At 48.1% G+C, this 23850-nt stretch overlaps 3 protein-coding genes across 6 annotated transcripts; 2 read left to right on the forward strand and 1 right to left on the reverse strand.

The window, feature by feature from the left end:
- Positions 1 to 870: 870 nt before the first annotated feature.
- On the forward strand, positions 871 to 8945 carry LOC115531711 (serine protease 27). Of its 2 annotated transcripts, XM_030341114.1 has the most exons (7): positions 871 to 994; positions 3762 to 3849; positions 4816 to 4836; positions 5450 to 5612; positions 6778 to 7052; positions 7425 to 7564; positions 7943 to 8945. In XM_030341114.1, the coding sequence occupies exons 2-7, from the start codon at positions 3795 to 3797 to the stop codon at positions 8243 to 8245; spliced, it is 957 nt and encodes a 318-aa protein (XP_030196974.1). In that variant the 5' UTR covers positions 871 to 994; positions 3762 to 3794; the 3' UTR covers positions 8246 to 8945. The 2 variants fall into 2 exon arrangements, with proteins under 2 accessions (XP_030196974.1, XP_030196980.1); XM_030341120.1 differs by lacking the exon at positions 871 to 994 and having other exon boundaries at positions 3756 to 3849.
- A 119-nt stretch (positions 8946 to 9064) lies between these two features.
- Positions 9065 to 15162, forward strand: jmjd8 (jumonji domain containing 8). 2 transcript variants are annotated; one of them, XM_030341005.1, is made up of 9 exons: positions 9065 to 9279; positions 9914 to 10009; positions 10135 to 10183; positions 10799 to 10895; positions 11741 to 11809; positions 12009 to 12128; positions 13511 to 13578; positions 13955 to 14172; positions 14526 to 15162. In XM_030341005.1, the coding sequence occupies exons 1-9, from the start codon at positions 9188 to 9190 to the stop codon at positions 14800 to 14802; spliced, it is 1086 nt and encodes a 361-aa protein (XP_030196865.1). In that variant the 5' UTR covers positions 9065 to 9187; the 3' UTR covers positions 14803 to 15162. The 2 variants fall into 2 exon arrangements, with proteins under 2 accessions (XP_030196865.1, XP_030196874.1); XM_030341014.1 differs by having other exon boundaries at positions 13955 to 14089.
- Position 15163: 1 nt separating this feature from the next.
- Positions 15164 to 23333, reverse strand: amdhd2 (amidohydrolase domain containing 2). Of its 2 annotated transcripts, none has more exons than XM_030340963.1 (12): positions 22865 to 23333; positions 22062 to 22198; positions 19946 to 20085; positions 19622 to 19676; positions 19298 to 19513; positions 18972 to 19060; positions 18309 to 18453; positions 17669 to 17776; positions 17283 to 17351; positions 16446 to 16547; positions 15850 to 15964; positions 15164 to 15453 (listed from the first exon to the last, which is right to left on the reverse strand). In XM_030340963.1, the coding sequence occupies exons 1-11, from the start codon at positions 22945 to 22947 to the stop codon at positions 15891 to 15893; spliced, it is 1218 nt and encodes a 405-aa protein (XP_030196823.1). In that variant the 5' UTR covers positions 22948 to 23333; the 3' UTR covers positions 15164 to 15453; positions 15850 to 15890. The 2 variants fall into 2 exon arrangements, with proteins under 2 accessions (XP_030196823.1, XP_030196815.1); XM_030340955.1 differs by having other exon boundaries at positions 15862 to 15964; positions 22865 to 23332.
- Between the last annotated feature and the right edge of the window lie 517 nt (positions 23334 to 23850).

The raw sequence follows: 23850 nt of genomic DNA on the forward strand, positions 1-23850 counted from the left end.
TGGGGTATCAGAGTTCTGGGGTATCAGAGGGTAGTGGGGTATCAGTCTGGGGTATCAGAGTTCTGGGGTATCAGAGGGTAGTGGGGTATCAGTCTGGGGTATCAGAGTTCTGGGGTATCAGAGGGTAGTGGGGTATCAGTCTGGGGTATTGGAGGGTAGTGGGGTATCAGTCTGGGGTATCAGAGTTCTGGGGTATCAGAGGGTAGTGGGGTATCAGTCTGGGGTATCAGAGTTCTGGGGTATCAGAGGGTAGCGGGGTATCAGTCTGGGGTATCAGAGTTCTTGGGTATCAGAGGGTAGTGGGGTATCAGTGTTGTGTAATATGTGATGCTTGTCAGGAAGGCAGCATCCAAAGGTTTCAAGGAAACATGCCAATATGAGTTTTAATTTATAAGAACATGGCTTTGATAAGTCAGCCTGATGTCCATACATTGGTATCATATTTGTAGGATGGAACATTATAGATTAAAACACCAGATGGCATTATCTGTGCAAAGATGAATATTACAATGTTGTTAGTTGACTTTTTATGTAGATGGTGAACAGCACTGTGGTACTCCTTTGTATTTGTTTCGAGGAGTGCATTAAAAACCAAAAAAAGTGATAACAGTTTGAGTTCTACCAGCAAGATATTAATTAAACCAGTTAAAAGACCCATGGCACGTAACTTATTGAGCAGAATAATATGATCAACTTCATCAATGAAGAACGAGAAAGAAAAAATTCCATATTGTTTATCATCCAAAACCAGTCTCACCAGTTTGACATTTTCAGTACTATTTCAAAGTGCAATGACGTACAACATACAATAAGTGTGTGAGAGCAGTGGCAGTTTCAACATAGAGGCATAGTAGGGGGGCCCCAACCAGCCCCAAAAAAACTGTGCACAAACAGAGACGACGCAAGACAAGTCTAGGCGAGAAAATAAAGTGAACGGTCAGGAAATAAACTTACCAAAGCAGCTCAAATAAAAGAAAAAGGCGAAAAGACGCCGGTAAGTATTTGGCAACGCTGCCAAAGATTACACACTTTGTCACGGCTACTGTTGGGATTACAGACAGGAACAACAACGTCCAGAGCGTTGAACATGCCACTACAGCAGCAGCAGCAACCAGCTAGCTGTGAAGTGGCACTAGGTGAAGACCTGTGAGAAGACGTCAATAAGTAGGACTCTATGCTAGAAGTGTGTGATGTGGAGAACAATCTTATCTTTTCACTCTCATAGACTCTCTCTCGCGCGCGCATGCGCGCGTTCTCGCTCTCTCGTACATAGGTTTGTTTGTAGAATGTTTGAAATGTTCAATCTAAACTGTAATGTCGATTCACTTACAATATCCTGTATCTTCTTCATGGGTTCGTTTGTTAAATGATTGAAATGTCAATCTTAAGTGCAATGCCAATTGCATCCTCACTCATACTAAGTCAATTATTCATCTTGGCAATATTTGCTAAGTAAATTGCTGTTTTTGATGTTTTGCTAAGTATATGACTGTTTGTGGGGGTTTACCCTAACTACTTGTCTTCCTGGTTATATTGTTATGATCTTAAAAAATATCATATCAATATATAAACAGTGTTGGTTTTCCTGGCATTGTGGTAAAGACAGGTGTTATCTGAAACCTTATTCCCCTTTGGGTGCCATCGTGACTATTTGTGTAGTGCTACACTTTGTGTGTTCTCTGCTTTTTTTTTGGAGCAAAGAAGTGTATGCAGGGTTTAAAGGGGAATGTTTTTTTCTCATCCGCAAACTTCCCCATAATTTGCCTATCAACCATTCAGTCTAAATCCTGAATCCGCCACTGTGAATACCTGCCTGTAAAGGGTGCAGCCACTGCACCCTTTACAGGCAGGTGAGGAAGTAAGACAGTGTTTATTATTTCAAGTCATGCTGAAAAAATGTTCCGTTGAGGTCAGATTCATCAGAACAATAATAAGAAACAGGAAACAATACAGAAAACAAGTATCAAACAAAATACTGATGTAGGCCTAGATGTGTAGTCCTGTTCACTTAGACTGCTCGTTCATTTTCAGCACAAAATGAAACAAGGATTTTAAAACGAAATGATTATTTTTAAATCCCATCACAAGAGTCATGGTACATTTGTAGGCTTTAAAATTAATGTCTCTGACATTGCATATATAATGTGTGTGTGTGTGTGTGAGAAATAAAATGCATGTATAAACATAGATTAAAAAAAAAACATAGTCGACTCAGAAGATATAGTAACACATAGTAAGAACGAATCGACAGACAATTGAAAACAGACAATAAAATATGCAGACAATAAAACACTGCGTACATAAAACATCATAAAAAGTGCAAACTGCAGTAGATTAGAGCAGAACACATTCAATAAAAGCAGATATACATCAGCATAAAGCACAAACATGCAGCATAAACATTTACAGCAGCATAAAGCACAAGCATGCAGCACCAACGCATTAATGTAGACACTAGCATGCACAACACAAGACAGGAGCACAAGACGGGAGCACAAGATGGGACTGGAGCACATAGGAGACCAGCACGCAAGACATTACAGTTACCAAGAAGTCAGCACACGTGCAGCAGGTGTGTGTGTGTGTGTGTGTGTGTGTGTGTGTGTGTGTGTGTGTGTGTGTGTGTGTGTGTGTGTGTGTGTGTGTGTGTGTGTGTGTGTGTGTGTGTGTGTGTGTGCATGCGTGCGTGCGTGTGTGTGTGTGTGTGCATGTATGTGTGTGACACCTTGCCTTGGCTCCTTTCTGAATAGCTGCCTGTAAAGGGTTTAACAAGATAAGAAGGAAAAAACGAAGAATCCAAGTCAACAAGCCAACACAGTATGCTGTTGTGTATAAAACTCAATTACAACAACAATTAAGAATTCAGTTTACCAAATTCCCTATTTAAATGATGATATTTGTACTGTTATGTATTGTTTGTATCATTTTACTTGTATCATTGCAACAGCCTTTATATTTACTGTTAAATTGTATCCTTTTGTCTGACTACTGCGTGTTTCTAAAACCCACCCCTTATATCGTTTTAATCTAAATACCTGCGTGTGAAGGGTGTTACAAGATAAGATGGAAGAAATACACGAGGAATCCAACCCAACAAGATGACCTATTGACGAGAAATGAAGGAAGAAAATAACCCTGTCTATTAGAGAATCACACAACAGTACAAACCTGCTTACCCTTACTCTGAGAATTCTGAGGACACTGTACTAAGTAGATTAGCTTTACATGCCTATCCACCATTCAGTCTTGAAAAAAATCCTCTGTTCTCATTTAAAGTTCGGATGAGATGGACCCATACATATCTTCGCCTTGGTCCCCCGATTTGCTATACCCGCCACGGCGAGAGAGGGCTGTTATCAGGAGATCAAGGGAGGAGAAAGGGCAGTCAATCTACCTTGAAGCTGAACTTACTTCTGTAAATGTAAAATAGTGTTTTTGTATTATACAAATTGCCTTAGCGTGCAAACAAAATAAAACTAAACAAAGCAAAAGTGTGATATATATGACAGGTATTGTATTGTTCTAATCCTGATTAATGTTACATGTTATAAATTACACGTTAAATTCGACAAATTAGCATGTCACTTTGCTCTATAAATAGGGAGGACAACTATCGTGTGTGTGTGTGTGTGTGTGTGTGTGTGTGTGTGTGTGTGTGTGTGGGGGGGGGGGGGGGGGGGTGTATGTGGGTGTGTGGGTGGGTGTGGGTATGTGGGTGTGTCTGCGCGCTAGAGACAGGTGATAGTTTCGTTCCTATACAGAGAGCAGGCTCCTGTGGACACCACAGACACAAGATGGCCAACCGAGTGATCAGCACTGCCTTGGTGCTCTTGGCCCTGACGCTCAAAGGTAAGAGAGACTCCTTGAAATAACCATACAGTAAAGATATGTCTTTAAATATATGAATCAGCAGAGAAATGTAGGTAATACTCTATAGGTCTTTAGGTAGTTAATATTTTAGAAATACAGCTTTAAATATCTGAAAAATATGAGACAGGTATTTAAATCGGTAATACTCTACAGATATGTCTTTAAATAGTTCATACGTTTGAAATTAGCTTGAAATATCTGAAACAGAAGAGGAATGTATTTAAATAGGTAATACTCTACGGATATCTCTTTAAATAGTAAATACATTGGAAATATATCTTAAATATCTGATACATTAGAGAAATGTCTTTAAACAGGTAATCCTCTGCAGATATGTCTTTAAATAGTAAAAACATTAGAAACATATAACTTTAAATATCTAATACAGTATAGCAGGGCAATAGCGGAGAGGAAACCTTTTCCCAAACAAATATTTGTAGGATAAGAAGAATGATCTTATCTAACAATTATTAAAAATAAAATCCATCCAGTGTAAATTAAATGGACCATAGCAGAAGAAATGAAGAAAATAATTTTAAGAAAGACAAAGCCAAACGTAGAAGTCAGAGAGAAGCATGTTCTACCAGAGTTCTCCAGGGCTCGTTGAGAGAACCCTTCTTCTCCGCACTGATCCCGTCTTAGAAACACCTTCGTTTTCTACGCAGCGCCTTGAAACCCAAAGTCTGAGTGTGAACTTCAAGTGCCACGCCTGTAAAACCTTTCCAAACAAGTGTCCCACCAAGTCCCAACGGCCAATGCAGCGCCGGTAGAAACCTAAAGTGTGTTCGTTATACGTCTTAAAGTCGATCACAAAAAAACAAAGGGCAGAGGTTCAGGTTGGTCAGGTTAGGGTGGAAGGACCATCTGACAGGAGGACATGGGGCATTCCTTCATAGGGGGAGGCGTCTTGTGATTGGTCATCTGAATGCCATTCTGTGTCTGCAGGAACCCGCGCCCAGCTGGACGGTACGTCAACAATCCCACACAGACTGAAGAACATGTGACCACAATGTAGATGGATAGGGCCACACCCCCTAACCCTGAGCAGGAAGGGGTTAGACAGTACAGAGACAGGTCATTAAGGAGCAGGAAGGGGTTAGACAGTACAGAGACAGGTCATTAAGGAGCAGGAAGGGGTTAGACAGTACAGAGACAGGTCATTAAGGAGCAGGTAAGGGTTAGACAGTAGGAAGACAGGTCATTTAGGATCAGGTAGGGGTTAGACAGTACAGAGACAGGTCATTAAGGAGCAGGAAGGGGTTAGACAGTACAGAGACAGGTCATTAAGGAGCAGGTAGGGGTTAGACAGTACAGAGACAGGTCATTAAGGAGCAGGTAGGGGTTAGACAGTACAGAGACAGGTCATTAAGGAGCAGGTAGGGGTTAGACAGTACAGAGACAGGTCATTAAGGAGCAGGTAGGGGTTAGACAGTACAGAGACAGGTCATTAAGGAGCAGGTAGGGGTTAGACAGTACAGAGACAGGTCATTAAGGAGCAGGTAGGGGTTAGACAGAAGGTGAGTTATCATCAGGGAGGGGTTAGAGAGTGGACGTGTAACTAACTCTATTGGCTCCCTAGTATGTGGGATGGCCCCCCTCAACAACAGGATCGTGGGGGGAGAGGACGCCGCGGCCGGGACATGGCCGTGGCAGGTCAGCCTTCATCGCGGGGGGAGACATTTCTGTGGAGGGTCTCTGATCAACAGGGAGTGGGTCCTCACCGCGGCCCACTGCTTCCAGGGGTGAGTCTGCAGAGAACTGCACCGACACCTGCGACTGACGTCAGCCTCGGGAGACCCCCTAGAGCAGAGGTGTTCAGCAGGGGGTCCGCGACCCCTAGGGGGTCCGCGGAGGTACTGCAGGGGGGTCACGAAAGTTTTGGTTGTTTAGACATTTTTTTCTATTCCCCCCGCAATTGTCTCAATGAATTGAAATGTCTTTAAATACACATTAACATGAATACAACACACTTGCCGCGTTTACATGGACACTTTTGATCTGATTTCTAATCGGAATAGATCTATTCCTATATTGCGATCAGAATGTAATATATATATGGCGTACGTTCGTATGTCTCTCGCGCACACCTAAAAAGAGGGGTGGTGCGCACATCCAAAGGTAAACCACAGGTGCTAGACAATAGTATTGAATATAAGAAAAAAGGAGGGCGTACACCTGACACACCTGGACCGGCCGCGACAATTTTATGTATTTGATTTTAATGAAAGCCCAGCAGGAGAGAGCTTTTCTCTGCCTGCTCCTTCAATTAAGAAGAAGGACAGTTTAATATAAAACACAATTTTATACAATATATAAGTAGGGGGTCCCCGCTCCATCTCCCCATCAGTTTGGGGGTCCTTGGCCTGGAAAACGTTGAAGACCCCTGCCCTAGAGGGTTAGGGTTAGTTCTGGAGTAAAGACCTTCATGCTTGATAAAGGCCTCACCTTACATTAAGGGCTTGTCCACGTGGCCATGCCCACATTCCCCAGCATGTATATACAGCGGGCAGGGCTGGCTGCCTGACTGGCATTACCAGATTTCAGGTGGCTAGTAGACTAACTGGTATAAACAGTAGCCAGCTGACTGGTGTAAACAACATCCACCATGTCCCCAACCACCAACAAGCAAGTCATTCAATGGTTATACATTATTATAAGTAATAAAACGTATATTGTGCATTATTCTCCCCCTCCTCTCGTCTATCTTGTGGCCGTAGGCATCATCTCCCCCTTATTGTTTTGTGTATTATTGTTTGTTGGTGGTTGTTTATCATTGTTTGGGTCTCGTTAGTGTCTCCTAGTGTCTCCTATCGAGGCGGGCGCAGTCAACCAGAACACTCATAGCTGAGGGAAGGCCTTCTGACCTCTAACCCCCCCCACCGCCTCTAACGCCACCCTCTCCTCCAGGGCTGGAGACTCCACTATAGGCCTGGTGGTGTACCTGGGCCGGGACACCCAGCAGAGCCTCAACCCCAACGAGGAGGTCCGCAACGTGGCCCGCATCGTCAACCACCCCGACTACGACGACACTCCCAACAACAACGACGTGTGCCTGCTGCAGCTGTCCGCCGCCGTGACCTTCACCGACTACATCCGGCCCGTCTGCCTGGCCGCGGCGGCCTCCAGCTTCCCCGCGGGGACGGGGACCTGGGTGACGGGCTGGGGGACCATCGGCTCGGGGGGTGAGACGCTCTATTGGGGGTGGGAGACCACTACTGGTGGTGAAGGTCTACTGTTGGAGCTGCACTCAAAGAGTTCTACTGGTCGAGTTCTACTGGTCGAGTTCTAGTGGTGGAGCCAGTAGAGCTCTACTGGTAGACCTCGACTGGTGGACTTCTGCTGTTAGAGTTCTACTGGTGCATTTTGTGTTCTACTGGCAAAGTTAGTGTTTGACTCGTTAAGGTAGTGTTCTTACTGGAAGTGTTCTTACTGGTAGTGTTCTTACTGGAAGTGTTCTTACTGGTAGTGTGCTTACTGGTAAAGGTAGTGTTCTTACTGGTAGTGTTCTTACTGGTTTAGCCTGGACGTGTCCTTACTGGTAACTGTTTGTTTAGAGCCTCTGCCGGCGCCACAGAGGCTTCAGGAGGTGATGGTTCCAGTGGTCTCCAACCAGGACTGCAGAACCACCTACAGCATTCTCACGAGCAACATGATCTGTGCCGGCCTCACCGACGGAGGGAAGGACTCCTGTCAGGTCCGTCCTCCGGCTTTACCTTACATCACAATGAGTGCATTCAACCATGGAGATACCGCCCAGAAAGTGCAAGAATAACTTGAGGGCATACAATTCATAAAAGTGTACCACACCATCTATGCCATGGTTAGTGTCCGATGCTAATAATGCTATGCTAGTCATGTTATCCTTAGCAGCATTCTATGCTATCTTTGATAGGGTGGTTATGCTATGCTAAGTTTGCTTTGCTATTTATACCATATTAGTAGTGCTATGCTATTTATGATAAGCTCAGAATACCTTGGCCTCACCTGCCGTGCCACTCAGGGTCAGAGGTCAGACCTGTGTGTACCTTAGCAGCGTGCGCTAGGCTAACAGAGGCCCTCTGTCCTCCTGCAGGGGGACTCTGGTGGCCCCATGGTTTACAAGAACGGCTCCCGCTGGGTGGAGGCCGGGGTGGTGAGCTTCGGCATAGGCTGCGCGTTGGCCGACACGCCGGGGGTGTACGCCCGTGTGTCCGAGTACCAGGACTGGATCAGCAGGCAGATCTCCACCAGCCCGCCCGGCTTCATCATGGCCACAGTGAACCCCACCGCTGCGTCCATTGGGGGGTCCAGCGTCTTCTCCTGCTCCGTCTCCTGCTCCATCCCGCTCCTCTTCCTCCTCCTGCCTGTGCTGTTCTCTCTCTTCCTCTTCTCGTAGACACAGACTCTACACACAAACTCCGTCTTAGTTTGAAGACTCTTACTTCAAACTAAGACACGTTGATTAATTTGGTAAACCAGCGTGAATCAGTTTGTTTTCTCAGGACGGACAAAGGGTGGTGGGCGGAAGCTGTGAAGATCCAACACTATTGATGCTTTAGACAAGATCTGTGTGGCTGTGGTTTAATGAAGGACATTCAAAGTATGATTTAGACTGTAAAAACTCCGGCTCAGTGAATGAATGAATAATGTGCTTGATATTTTCCTTGATAAAAATGAAATTTGTATTTATCTTTTAATTATATTTGCAACAGATTATTATTATACTTGCAAAAAATAAATAAAGTGAAGGAACAAGTTATGGTGTTTAAAGTTTGTGAAAAGATCATAAATTCTACCCAAAATGCTGCCTATGTATAGATCACTGATTCATTCTAAGTCTGTCCACTCTTTTCCTTTATATTTAATATGGATGAAATACACAAAATATTGAAATATCACAAAATAAGAAAGCCAAAATCTTATCAAATAGCAAAGTTGTATATGTTTCAAAGGAAATCATCTTTCCACAAAAATGTTAACCGATTTTAAAAATTTTGCACGTATGCTTGATATATGACCTAAATCTACTTTATATGCCTGGTTGAACTTTGAAAATGTGTCAAAAGGTTATTTTTAATTAAATATATTTGATCAATTGTATTAGCACCTGCTATAAACAATCCAGCCGCCAGGGGACTGGATTGTAGGGCTGAAGGGTTTGGGCGGTGACGTCATCGCAAGAGGGCGGGGGGAATCATTGTGTACCTTTCTGATTGGACAGTTTACCGGAAACACCTCAGCACACCGTAGGATGGTTCATATCGCAGATGAACCATGAACCCAGAATGTGTTGAAGCGTGATAGTTTCCTTCGTGAGGTTCTTGTGTGGAGGGTGGGAATGGACCATAAGCAGGTGCTGTCTCTCCTCCTCTTAGCGGCGGTGTGGCTGCCCCCCTGCGGCGGGACCCCGGAGCGGGACGGAGGGGGCTGGTGAGCTCACAGCGCGTCGTCATGTTACTGACTCTATCGTCACTCTGTACACTAACAGTGCATTCAATTTACTGACTATCATCTATCTGAACACTAACAGTACATTCGTGTTACTGACTCTTCATCACTCTGTCCACTGTAACAGTACAATCATGTTACTGACTCTTCATCACTCTGTCCACTGTAACAGTACAATCATGTTACTGACTCTTCATCACTCTGTCCACTGTAACAGTACAATCATGTTACTGACTCTTCATCACTCTGTACACTGTAACAGTACAATCATGTTACTGACTCTTCATCACTCCGTACACTGTGACAGTACAATCATCTGCAGTTCACATGTAACACGCATGACGGCGTCCTAACAGCTGTCCGGTTATACACGTCATTCTAATAACGGAGAGATTGACCGATATCAACGGAGGTTAAAGCAGATGGTTTCCTGAAACCGGACGTTTTCAGATTAATTAAACATGAGATGTACTATATTATAACCCTCACATTCACCTCTGCACCTGGTCTTAATAGTGGTCCAAATACTTGATAACAATTACAATTTAACAATGCGCACAATGTGGCCCTAGTGGCGCACCACGTGTGACCCCTGGATCTGACCTCCTAACCCCAGGGCATCGGGGTCAGAGGTCGGGCTGCAGGACGAGGGGCCGTGCTCCATCGACGTGCTCGACGCCGCTTCCCTGACGCACCGCCAGTTCATCGAGCGGTGAGACCCGTGTGTGTGTGTGTGTGTGTGTGTGTGTGTGTGTGTGTGTGTGTGTGTGTGTGTGTGTGTGTGTGTGTGTGTGTGTGTGTGTGTGTGTGTTGATCCTCTGTGTTCCGTCCTCCCAGTTACGCCTACACACGGCCGGTCATCCTCACCGGGATCACGGACAACACGGTGAGCCCTTCATCATCATCTTCATCACTAAAACCAGACCCAATGGGGTCTAAACATCACCAGAACCAGTCAGTGGTCTTACTAGTACTATAGGTAGTATTATTGAATACAACTGATGTTAGCGGTACTATAGATAGTATTATTGAATGTAACTGGTGTTAGTGGTACTATAGGTATTATTATTGAATATAACTGATGTTAGTGGTACTATAGGTAGTATTATCAATATAATTTATGTTAGTTGTACTATAGGTAGTATTATTGAAATGTAACTGATGTTAGTAGCTTTATAGGTATTATTATTGAATATAAATGATGTTATTAGTACTATAGTTAGTATTATTGAATATAACAGATGTTAGTGGTACTACAAGTAGTATTATTGAATGTAACTGATGTAACTAGAACTACAAGTTGTATTATTGAATGTAACTGATGTTACTAGTACAAGGTAGTATTATTGAATCTAACTGATGTTACTTGTACTATCGGTCGTATTACTGAATGTAATTGATGTTAGTAGTACTATAGGTAGTATTATTGAATGTTACTGACGTTAGTGGTACAATAGGTAGTTTTATTGAATATAACAGATTTTGTTAACTTATTTTGTAGAAGTTCAGGTTATTGTGTTCCAAGACCAATCTCCTGGGGTCGTTTGGAGATCGGAGCATAAGGCTGAGTACGGCCAACACACACTCTTACAAGAAAGGTATGAAGGCCAACTTACTACAACGATGCTACACAAAGCTTACACTAGATACAGAGACAGGCCATTAGAGGGTAGGGGTTATACAGTAAGACACGTCATTAAGAAACATGGAGGAGTTAGACAGTACAGACACTGGTCATTAAGGATCAGGTAGGGGTTAGACAGTAGAGACAGGTCATTAAGGAACAGGTAGGGGTTAGACAGTACAGAGACAGGTCATTAAGGAGCAGGTAGGGGTTAGACAGTACAGAGACAGATCATTAAGGAACAGGTAGGGGTTAGACAGTACAGAGACAGGTCATTAAGGAGCAGGTAGGGGTTAGACAGTACAGAGACGGGTCATTAATGAACAGGTAGGGGTTAGACAGTACAGAGACAGGTCATTAAGGAGCAGGTAGGGGTTAGACAGTACAGAGACAGGTCATTAAGGAACAGGTAGGGGTTAGACAGTACAGAGACAGGTCATTAAGGAGCAGGTAGGGGTTAGACAGTGGAGACAGGTCATTAAGGAGCAGGTAGGGGTTAGACAGTACAGAGACAGGTCATTAAGGAGCAGGTAGGGGTTAGACTGTAGAGAGACAGGTCATTAAGGAGCAGGCAGGGGTTAGACAGTACAGAGACAGGTCATCACGGAGTAGACAAGGTACTTTGGACTAGCTTTTTTGAGGTTGTACCCCCAGATGTGAATCCCTGCACTATACCACAGACTACATTTGGTCTAAACCATTTGAACGACACACTATAGTTCTAAGAGTAGACTAGTACTTCCAATAGTGTAGTTGTACTACCAAGAGTGTAGCAGTAGTATTACTATAATACTCATACTGACGGATCTATTGTTGCAGTGGACGTGCCGTTCCGGGAGTACGTTGACGTCCTGCTGAAGCCTCAGTCCGCCGACGCCCTGGGCAGCGGTGAGCTAACACATGCTAGCACACATGCTACAACACACGCCAACACATGCTAACACACATGCTAAAACACACGCCAACACACATTAAAACACTCTGAAACGCACGCACACTTAAACGCACACTGTACAAGCGCAAAGTAAAACCCGAGGCAGGATGTTTGTGTACCTGTTCCTCTCCTGACTTCCTGGTTCTCCTACAGACACTCTGTATTTCTTCGGAGACAACAACTTCACGGAGTGGAGTCCCCTGTTTGACCAGTACCAGCCCCCCCCCTACGGGCTCCCCGGGACCACGGCCGCCTACAGCTTCGGGGTCGCAGGTCGGTCGGCCCACGATGAGCCGCACTAGAGGGGAAGAGACCCCGGAGGACGTTAGAGTTCAGAGGGCACTTGGATTCTATTGTTGACTTGAGTTAGGAATGGGGACAGGAGGGTGTAGTAGTAGGGAGGGTGGGGGTGTGAGGGTGTAGTTGTGGTCTAGAGCCGGTCTTTCTGTGAGGGTGTAGTCTAGAGCCGAGGTGCGTTCAAGTTCAGCGAACATAGGCGAACGTTCGCAACGAACGCGTTGACATTAAACAATTAATTTTGAACGATTTTTGAACACCGTTCTAAACAAACTGTCAACGAAAAAAATGGATACGAAGGCCATGGTATTAGCGGCAGCCTCCATGTTAATGGAAGAGTTTACAGAAGAGGGTTTGCAAGTGGTCGACCTCGTTGAAAGCCTACTGCAGACAACCAGTACGGAAAATTCAAGAATAGAGGGCTACGTCACCGAAGTTGTACCCACTTATTGCGATATAACGTTCAAATCGCATTTTAGGATACAAAAGACAACAGTTGAAGTAAGGGTGTAGATAGGCTATATGAAACGTTTTATCTAGCCTATTGCTTTCTGTGTAGGAAAGGAGTAAATGATTTCAATATAGTTTAGTTTACTGCCATGGCAACGAATGTCACGTAGCCGAAGTGTTTGTGGAGAACTACCTCTTCAGACAGTTTGCCTATGTTCGTAAATGTTTGCTTGCTTATGTTCGTTTAACGGAAAATGTTTAAAATCGTTCGAACGTTCGCCTATGTTTGCGATTCTGAACGCACCTCCGGTCTCTCTGTGAGGGTGTAGTTGTGGTCTAGAGCCGGTCTCTCTGTGAGGGTGAGGTCTAGAGCCGGTCTCTCTGTGAGGGTGTGGTCTAGAGCCGGTCTCTCTCTCTGAGGGTGTAGTTGTGGTCTAGAGCCGGTCTCTCTGTGAGGGTGAGGTCTAGAGCCGGTCTCTCTCTCTGAGGGTGTAGTTGTGGTCTAGAGCCGGTCTCTCTGTGAGGGTGAGGTCTAGAGCCGGTCTCTCTCTCTGAGGGTGTAGTTGTGGTCTAGAGCCGGTCTCTCTGTGAGGGTGAGGTCTAGAGCCGGTCTCTCTCTCTGTGAGGGTGTGGTCTAGAGCCGGTCTCTCTCTCTGAGGGTGTAGTTGTGGTCTAGAGCCGGTCTCTCTGTGAGGGTGAGGTCTAGAGCCGGTCTCTCTCTCTGTGAGGGTGTGGTCTAGAGCCGGTCTCTCTCTCTGAGGGTGTAGTTATGGTCTAGAGCCGGTCTCTCTGTGAGGGTGTAGTTATGGTCTAGAGCCGGTCTCTCTGTGAGGGTGTAGTTGTGGTCTAGACGGTCTCTCTCTCTGAGGGTGTAGTTGTGGTCTAAAGCCGGTCTCTCTCTGTTCCAGGACCTGGTTCCGGCGTTCCATTCCACTGGCACGGGCCTGGCTTCTCAGAGGTCCTCTACGGGAGAAAGGTCAGTCCGGTTCTGACCCCTGATCTCTGAGATGGTTCCTTCCAACCAGGAAGTGGCCGGTCCTCCTCCCCAGCTAACGAGTACCGAGCTAAATCAATGACATGTCTGTAGAAAATACCTTGAACAATAAATACCTCTTTGGAGACTATGAAGTAGAGTTGAGCCTCTTAGGCACAGCCTCATCACAAGGTCACTAATGCCCCACCTCGAGGGGGGGGTAGAGTGAGCATCTCCAGACCCTCTCCACGCGGGGCGACCCTCACACCAGCATCCAGTGTCCTGCTACCTGGGAGGGGGGGGGGGGGGGGGGCGCTGTCTGGGGGTCACCGTGGGGGTCCCTTTAGCTCTGGGGGTCACCGTGTCTCTGTTCCTCCAGCGCTGGTTCCTGTACCCCCCGGACCAGGAGCCCCACTTCCACCCCAACCGGACCACCCTCTCCTGGCTGCAGGAGACCTACCCCGTCCTGCCCCCGGAGGAGGCGCCCCTGGAGTGCACCATCCGCCCCGGAGAGGTGAGGGCGGACCCCCCCCCCCCCCCCCCACCATCACCCCCTCACCCCCACCATCACCCCCTCCTCTGCTGCTCGACCCCCAGGTTACCATGATATATATAGATATATAGATATAGATATACATGTATAGATATAGATTGATATAGATATATATCTATAGATAAACATGTATAGATATAGATATATATTTGGAGTATCGGCCGATATATGTCGGTATGGGTAATCTTTTACTCCCTTGTATCGGTCAGGCTCTGGATCTCAGGCCAACAGTGTCAGTGTGAAATGTGTCCACTGTTCCACATAAGAGTCCACCGCTCTTCTTCCTGAGCCTCGTCTAGTTTTTGAACCAGGGCCTCAACCTTCACCTCCGGGTGGTCGGTCATTAAGAACTTGTTTATCGTGATATTTAAAATGTGATGCTTGGCTCCGTTCCCAGGTTCTGTTCTTCCCCGACCGCTGGTGGCACGCCACCCTCAACCTGGACACCAGTGTCTTCATGTCCACGTTCCTGGGGTGACTTCCAGCGCTGCAGAACCAGTGTGAACCCGCTGCTCAGGAGAACAAGACGTCTTCCCACGAGTTGTTTTCTGGGACCGACCAAAGACAACACACCGACTGGAACCTTAAAGACATACCACCAGAGCAGAACCATCCCGTCTGTGGTTCTGCTGCTTTTCTGGACCAATAAAGACAAACCTCTTGTGACCAAATGATCTAATGAACCAACTGTTCCATGCTCCTGAACTGTGAGGAGACTCAGTGAGTGCAGCTGGGTTCATCTCCCAGGAGGCACTGACTCATACTGGTGATTCAGGGTTCATGGTTCTAGCAGAAGTACGGCTGATGTTGTAATGTGATGATACACGGGTACTATGTCTGTGAAGGGTTCAAATCAATTAAATCCATCCTTCCACATTTGGCTTTCCTGCTCACTGGGAAGGAAGAAATCCCAGAACTAAGACTGAACCCCAGGAAGACTTAACCCAAGCATGACCTAACCCAAACAAACATGACTTAACCCCAACATGACCTAACCCTAACAATAATTCATAAAAACACCACTGATACATTAAGTCTCGGGCATTGTGTAAATATTTATTTCAAATTACAAAAGTAGTTTTCTCTCGTTGTGTTGAATGTGACATGAAATCGGAAGCCATATAATATCTCAGACAAAACTGTCATCTGTAATGTATATAAAGAGTACATGTTCACCCTCATCACCACCACTATGACTGCATCCTGAAGGCACCAGCGGTCTGCATCACGTCCTGTAGCGGTCTCTCTGTCGTCACCTGGGGGGCTGCACCCTCCCCCTCATCACAGGAAGGGTCGTCACCGGGACACTGGCGCCCTCTGGTGGACTGGAGGAGAAGACACCGTTGGCCACCACTAACCCAACGTAACCTAGCAACTAACCTGGACCCTACATTACATAGCAACTAACCTGAATCCTACGTTACCTAGCAACCAACCTGAACCCTACGTTACCTAGCAACTAACGCTACGTAACCTAGCCACTAACGCTAAAACTAGGCAACCCAGCAACCAGTACTTCCCCTTACTCCCTCTGACTTAGTAGCTAGACCTGACCATCTCTTACCTTGTAACTTACTTTTACCATCTCTAACCTGGTAACTAAACTAACCATCTCTAACCTGGTTAACTACATTAAGCCAACTCTAACCTGGTAACTAAACTAACCATCTCTAACCTGGTTAACTACATTAAACCATCTCTATCCTGGTAACTAAACTAACCATCTCTAGTACCTGCATGTTGAGGTCTTCCATGGCTGATGTCACTTCCTCCACACCTCCACCCCCGAGATATAGGTGGCCTCCAGGACCATCTGGTCATCCATCAGCACCAGGTCTGGACCCATGACATCACCTCCGTTACCATGACCTCACCTCCGTTACCATTTCATCACCTCCGTTACCATGACATCACCTCCGTTACCATGACATCACCACCGTGACAATGACATCACCTCCGTTACCATGACATCACCACCGTGACAATGACATCACCTCCGTTACCATGACATCAGCTCCGTTATGTCCCCATGACATCACCTCCGTTACCATGACATCAGCTCCGTTATGTCACCATGACATCACCTCCGTTACCATGACATCATCTCCGTTACCGTGACATCGGCTCCGTCATGTCACCATGACATCAGTATGTGGGTCAGTTGCTACAAGTCCTCTTTAAAGAGTGAAACCAACATCATTGGGGTTCTGATGGTGATTCAGCATTGACCTGACTGCAGCCCGCCTGCAGGATGTGTGAGGTTCTGATTATGATATGTCAGTATATTATATGATTTGATGTCTATATTCTATTTTACCCGCATCACAGCCGTACTCCAGGCTTCCTTTCTGGTGGCTGATCCCAAGGAGCTGAGCGGGATGGAGGGAAGCTGCTTCCAGAGCCTCAGGAACGCTGCAACCTGGAACACTGTCACACTCAGTACACTGCAACCTGGAACACTGCCACACTCAGTACACTGCAACCTGGAACACTGTCACACTCAGTACACTGCAACCTGGAACACTGCCACACTCAGTACACTGCAACCTGGAACACTGTCACACTCAGTACACTGCAACCTGGAACACTGTCACACTCAGTACACTGCAACCTGGAACACTGCCACACTCAGTACACTGCAACCTGGAACACTGCCACACTCAGTACACTGCAACCTGGAACACTGTCACACTCAGTACACTGCAACCTGGAACACTGCCACACTCAGTACACTGCAACCTGGAACACTGTCACACTCAGTACACTGCAACCTGGAACACTGCCACACTCAGTACACTGCAACCTGGAACACTGTCACACTCAGTACACTGCAACCTGGAACACTGCCACACTCAGTACACTGCAACCTGGAACACAGTCACACTCAGTACACTGCAACCTGGAACACAGTCACACTCAGTACACTGCAACCTGGAACACAGTCACACTCAGTACACTGCGACCTGGAACACTAAGTACACTGCGACCTGGAGCACTCAGTACACTGCGACCTGGAGCACTCAGTACACTGCGACCTGGAGCACTCAGTACACTGCGACCTGGAGCACTCAGTACACTGCGACCTGGAACACTAAGTACACTGCGACCTGGAGCACTCAGTACACTGCAGCCTGGAAAACCAAACAGCACTGACCTGAGGCTTGTTGGAAGTGGCGGACACACATGTCCATGGTGGCGATGCTGCCGCTCAGAGTCGTGGTTCCTAGACCCCAAAACACGTTTAGAATACGACTATCAACTAGAAACAGTATAACTACATTCTACGCTTAGAAAACTATAGCTATGACTAAATATAAACTAGAATACTACATAGTACACTGCATTATACTACAATAGTACAGTAAAAAGTCCAGGTGAACTAGGTTAGGGACAGGTGAACTAGGTTAAGGTTGAAAGGTGAACTAGGTTAGGGACAGGTGAACTAGGTTAAGGGTGAACGGTGAGCTAGGTTAGGGACAGGTGAACTAGGTTAAGGACAGGTGAGCTGGTTAGGGACAGGTGAGCTGGTTAAGGTGTTACCTGCTACGTAGGCGTGGAGCCCCTGGATCTCGATGACCTGCTGGCCCAGGGTGTGGCGCCCGGGGGGGAGGCCCATGGCCATGATGGCATCGGTCACCAGGACCAGACCTGCAGCAGGACCGCAGTTACAACCAACACTAACAACCCCAACTAACCTTAACTACCCTAACTAACTAATCTAACCAGAAGGTTTATCGGAACTGGACCAAGACGAAAGTGATAACACCCTAACGTTAACTAACCCTAACTAACATCCAAACTAGTCAACACCCTAACAAGCTAGTCACCATCCTAACTAACCAGATGGGAACACCCTTACCTCAATTGACCCTGCCTCACACCAACCAACTAGTCAACATCCTAATTCATCAGCTGATCAACACCCTGCCCAGCTAGTCACCGTCGTCACTACCAGCCCTGCCCTGGGTCCCGGCCCACCCGGGGGTTACCCTGGGGTCGCAGGCCCAGGGTGACCCCCTAACCCCCCTGCAGGGTGACCCCCTAACCCTCCCTGTAGGGTGACCCCCTAACCCTCCCTGTAGGGTGACCCCCTAACCCTCCCTGCAGGGTGACCCCCTAACCCTCCCTGCAGGGTCACCCCCTAACCCCCCTGCCCGGGGGGGGGGGTCCGGTAGCCCACCTGCGGGGTGCGCCCGGTGGGCGATGCGCAGCGCCGCCGGGTTGGTGTGGATCCCGTCGGCGATCATCCCGTAGAACACCGAGCGGCCGGCGGGGATCCGGTTGCTCGTCAATAACCCCACGATGCCCGGGTCCCGGTGGTGGAACTACACAACGGATTAACACAACACGACGACATTACACAACCTATCAACCCACTGTAACGCCACAAAACGTAAAATTTATCAACTAGTGCTGTCAAGCGATTCAAATATTTAATTGCGATTAATCGCATTAATGCCATAGTTAACTCGCGATTAATCACACATTTTTTTCTATCTAAATATCCCTTGAACTTTCGAACAAAACTCTTGCTCAGCAAAGATGGGAAATACTATAACATTTATTATTTAAACCAGTATGAATATTCCTACCGTACGTAGGCCTATACACATTACCAGGCTATCGGATAACGGCTACACACGCACGCACGCACGCACACACGCACGCACGCACGCAGAGCTGTACTTGTATGGGTGAGTTGTACCTCTACTTGTAGAGGTGAGTTGTACTTCTACTTGTAGGGGTGAGTTATAGATGTAGGGATGAGTTCTACTTGTAGGGGTGAGTTGTACTTGTGGGGGTGAGCTGCACTTGTAGGGTTGAGCTGTACTTGTGGACTCACTGGTAGCATGGCGTTGAAGAGGTGTGTGATGAAGGACGCTCCCTGCTGAACCGCCTCCTCCGCCTGAGACAGGTTAGCCACCGAGTGCCCTGCAGACAGGAAGTACTCCTCACTCACTTCCTGTCATGTGTAAATATAAGAAACCCATCGCTTGCTTCGTAATAACCCAAAAGAGAGGCTAACGCCTAGCCTAGCGCAGACCACTAGAGACTAAATGAAGTATTTTAAAGAGAGGGAACTAGTGTTTTATTCTAGGCTGTGCGCCCCTGACCCCCGGTCAGGTTGACCCCTGACCCTTGTTCCGGTTGACCCCGCCCCTGACCCACCTAGGGACACAGTGACGCCTCTCTGACTCAGCTCCTCCACCACTGATTGGCTGCCGGCCAGCTCTGGCGCCAGCGTCACCATGGAAACGTTGTCCAGGCCACCGTAGACCTCCAGCAGGGGGTTCACCCCCCCAGACCCCCCGAAGGTCCGAAGGAACTGCTCGGGGTGGGCGCCCTTCTTCTCCAGGCTGATGAACGGCCCCTCCAGGTGGACCCCTGGGGACCACGAGACAATCAGAAGACACATCAATCTATAATCAATAATAATCCAGCTATATCATTATGATAAAACAAACTATAAAGTTGTATATTTGATCATGTTACCCAGAACGCCGGCACCATGCACCCCTCCACTCTGAACTTTGACCTCAGGGAGGACCTGAAACACCAAACGGATTATAATTGATCACAAGTCCTTAAAGGTGACATATTATACCACCAGGTGGGGCTAATCACACTCACACCTGGCTGGTGGTATTATATGTCACCTTTAATCAGCTATTGCATCCACACAGTGAACCCCCTAGAGGCCGCTAGAGGAACTACATGCTAGTCTCTAGTGCACCCCCTAGAGGTCGTCAGAGGAACTACAGGCTAGTCTCTAGACTCTCTACTCCAACCGGTAAAGAATGAGAACCGTTGCAGTACCTTGTGGTAGACGCTAGGGGGCGACGTAACTAGCGTCGGGCAGAAGGACGTGACTCCGTGCTCCAGGATCTTCTTGGCCACGAAGGCCACACCGGCGCCGGGGTCCTCCGACGGCGTGGAGAAGTCGACGCCGTAGCCCCCTGAAACACCAGCACCTCATCACCTGACCTCCACCTCCACATCACCTGACCTCCTCCACCACCTCATCACCTGACCTCCACCTCCACCACCTCATCACCTGACCTCCACCTCCACCACCTCATCACCTGACCTCCTCCACCACCTCATCACCTGACCTCCTCCTCCACCACCTCATCACCTGACCTCCTCCTCCACCACCTCATCACCTGACCTCCTCCACCACCTCATCACCTGACCTCCACCTCCACCACCTCATCACCTGACCTCCACCACCACCTCATCACCTGACCTCCTCCACCACCTCATCACCTGACCTCCTCCTCCACCACCTCATCACCTGACCTCCTCCTCCACCACCTCATCACCTGACCTCCTCCACCACCTCATCACCTGACCTCCTCCTCCACCACCTCATCACCTGACCTCCTCCACCACCTCATCACCTGACCTCCTCCACCACCTCATCACCTGACCTCCTCCTCCACCACCTCATCACCTGACCTCCTCCTCCACCACCTCATCACCTGACCTCCTCCACCACCTCATCACCTGACCTCCTCCACCACCTCATCACCTGACCTCCTCCTCCACCACCTCATCACCTGACCTCCTCCTCCACCACCTCATCACCTGACCTCCTCCACCACCTCATCACCTGACCTCCTCCACCACCTCATCACCTGACCTCCTCCTCCACCACCTCATCACCTGACCTCCTCCACCACCTCATCACCTGACCTCCTCCTCCACCACCTCATCACCTGACCTCCACCACCACCTCATCACCTGACCTCCTCCACCACCTCATCACCTGACCTCCTCCTCCACCACCTCATCACCTGACCTCCACCACCACCTCATCACCTGACCTCCTCCACCACCTCATCACCTGACCTCCTCCTCCACCACCTCATCACCTGACCTCCTCCTCCACCTCATCACCTGACCTCCTCCACCACCTCATCACCTGACCTCCTCCTCCACCACCTCATCACCTGACCTCCTCCACCACCTCATCACCCGACCTCCTCCTCCACCACCTCATCACCTGACCTCCTCCTCCACCACCTCATCACCTGACCTCCTCCACCACCTCATCACCTGACCTCCTCCTCCACCACCTCATCACCTGACCTCCTCCTCCACCACCTCATCACCTGACCTCCACCACCACCTCATCACCTGACCTCCTCCACCACCTCATCACCTGACCTCCTCCTCCACCACCTCATCACCTGACCTCCACCACCACCTCATCACCCGACCTCCTCCACCACCTCATCACCTGACCTCCTCCTCCACCTCATCACCTGACCTCCTCCTCCTCCACCTCATCACCTGACCTCCTCCACCACCACCTCATCACCTGACCTCCTCCACCACCTCATCACCTGACCTCCTCCACCACCTCATCACCTGACCTCCTCCACCACCTCATCACCTGACCTCCTCCACCACCTCATCACCTGACCTCCTCCTCCACCCCCACCACCCGCTGACGGGTGGAGGAAGGCTAGGCGATCCCCCAAGAGCGGGGTCTTTAGACTAAACACAAATCTGTACATTTTTACTCTTTCCATTTTATTGAATATTCATACACCTAATCAGAAAACAGGTCAAACACACTTCTATTTGAATGTCTGCTCATCACAGGCGAGTCCACGCTGCTCTGATGGAGTTGAGGTTGATATCAGGGTTATCAAACGTGCTTGCACAGGTAAATGCCTTCATCAAATCAAATAGGGGTCGGGCTTAGCTCAGGAGGTAGAGCAGTTGTCTTGTTCGATCCCCAGCTCCTCCTAGCTGAGTGTTGATGTGTCCCTGAGCAAGACACTTCACCCCTAACTGCTCCTGACGAGCTGGCTGCCGCCTTACATGGTCGACTCTGCCGTCGTCAATGTGTGTATTAACCGTAAGTCGCCTTGGATCCTTCAGAGAGGAGATCCAGGGTAGGTTGTGGCGCTCCGGGTCCTACCGTTGAGCTGCACATCGATGAAGCCGGGGGCCAGGATGGCGCCCCCGCAGTCCAGCTGGCGGTCGGCGTAGCCCTGCTCGTCAAAGAACAGCTTCTCCGGGTCCAGGATGCGGCCGTCCCGAACCCACAGGTCCTCCCTGGAGACAGGGGCAGCCAATGAGGTCGCTCCATAAGGGCAGCCAATGAGGTCGCTCCATAAGGGCAGCCAATGAGGTCGCTCCATAAGGGCAGCCAATGAGGTCGCTCTACAGGTGCAGCCAATGAGATCGCTCCACAGGTGCAGCCAATGAGGTCGCTCCACAGGTGCAGCCAATGAGGTCGCTCTACAGGAGCAGCCAATGAGGTCGCTCTACAGGAGCAGCCAATGAGGTCGCTCTACAGGGGGAGACCACCTGGGTAACCTGATGGGGGCCCTGGTTAACTGATGCACAGAACACAACCTCGAACTAAACATATCCAAAACTACAATTAGTACAGACTTCCCGACACTGTTCATAACGGCAGTGGATCCCAACAGTTTATAACGGCGGTGGATCCCAACACAGTTTACAGAGGCCACAGAGGTTTACAGAGGCAGTGGATCCCAACACTGTTTATAACGGCAATGGATCCCAACACTGTTTATAACGGCATTGGATCCCGACACTCTTTATAACGGCTGTTGATCCCAACACAGTTTATAACGGCAGTTGATCCCAACACAGTTTATAACGGCAGTGGATCCCAACCCTTGAAGCTACTCGCCATGCTAACTTTACAAACTTCAGCAAGCGTACCGTACCTTCAGACCGACTTTCTCCTACCTTTGCAGCGTGTGCTCTTTGAGTATTCGGCAATTGATGAACTGGGTGATCGGGGCGTCGGACACGCTCCCGTTAGAAGGCATCTTCTCCTTCGGACTTACAGAACACAGCGGAATAGCACTTCAAACGACAGCCTCGGGTCGTCTCAAACACTATTCATATCCGAAGTGCATCTCTTATCTCCGCGGGGCGCAGCTGGGTGACTTTGACCCGCTGTCTGACGTCTTGATCGGACTGGATTAATAAGTAGAGCAATACAAGAGCAGCCTTCTGAGGTTTTGGACCAGCAACCGAAGAACTCCTGTCAGACTACAGCAGAACCCTGACGAACGCACGTTGAACCGCTGCACGGTGGTTGGTGGTCTTATTATGTACTTGTAGTGGATGAAGTAGTTAAAGTTATGTCGTGGTGATACTTGCCCTGCAGTGTGTCAGCCGCTCCAGAACCGGAGGAAGCGAGGATCATGTGACGTGAGTCAGCTGATCCGGACACGCCCCCACTCACGCAGCCAATACAAACATAATAAAACCATAAGGAAACCATAATAAAACCATAATAAACCATAATTAAACCACCTCCTACTCTCCCGGGCCCGGCCTGCCTACGCAATCTCTCAGGAAATCAAAAAAGAAAAAAGCAAGTCAAGAAAGTTCAAAACCATTAGTCCAACAAACACACGCACACGCACACGCACACACACACACACACACACACACACACACACACACACACACACACACACACACACACACACACACACACACACACACACACACACACACACGATTCTACACTTAAAGAGCCAGTGACTCCACCGTTCAGATGTAGTGAAACACTGAGATTAAAAAAAATCTCAGTGCTTGCAAACCAATAATTCAACCCTACTAATCGTTGTGTCCACTTCAGATTGTAAAGTATGTGTGTACAATATATTCGACAACATGTACATACTGAGGTTAATCTGAAACATAGTTCCTGGATGGTC

The sequence above is a fragment of the Gadus morhua genome, chromosome 2 (genome assembly GCF_902167405.1).
Source record: "Gadus morhua chromosome 2, gadMor3.0, whole genome shotgun sequence".
NCBI lineage: Eukaryota > Metazoa > Chordata > Actinopteri > Gadiformes > Gadidae > Gadus > Gadus morhua.

Bases quoted from the DNA above. Each gene is read 5' to 3' on its own strand.
- jmjd8 (XM_030341005.1), top strand. From the start codon at position 9,188: ATGGACCATAAGCAGGTGCTGTCTCTCCTCCTCTTAGCGGCGGTGTGG. The intron at 9,280-9,913 runs GTGAGCTCACAG...TCCTAACCCCAG, and splicing joins GAGCGGGACGGAGGGGGCTG to GGCATCGGGGTCAGAGGTCG. The intron at 10,896-11,740 runs GTATGAAGGCCA...CTATTGTTGCAG, and splicing joins CACACACTCTTACAAGAAAG to TGGACGTGCCGTTCCGGGAG.
- LOC115531711 (XM_030341114.1), top strand. From the start codon at position 3,795: ATGGCCAACCGAGTGATCAGCACTGCCTTGGTGCTCTTGGCCCTGACG. The intron at 3,850-4,815 runs GTAAGAGAGACT...CTGTGTCTGCAG, and splicing joins CTTGGCCCTGACGCTCAAAG to GAACCCGCGCCCAGCTGGAC. The intron at 7,053-7,424 runs GTGAGACGCTCT...CTGTTTGTTTAG, and splicing joins GGGGACCATCGGCTCGGGGG to AGCCTCTGCCGGCGCCACAG.
- amdhd2 (XM_030340963.1), bottom strand. From the start codon at position 22,947: ATGCCTTCTAACGGGAGCGTGTCCGACGCCCCGATCACCCAGTTCATC. The intron at 20,086-22,061 runs GTAGGACCCGGA...CTGGTGTTTCAG, and splicing joins CATCGATGTGCAGCTCAACG to GGGGCTACGGCGTCGACTTC. The intron at 15,965-16,445 runs GTAAAATAGAAT...TCATGGGTCCAG, and splicing joins GGAGTACGGCTGTGATGCGG to ACCTGGTGCTGATGGATGAC.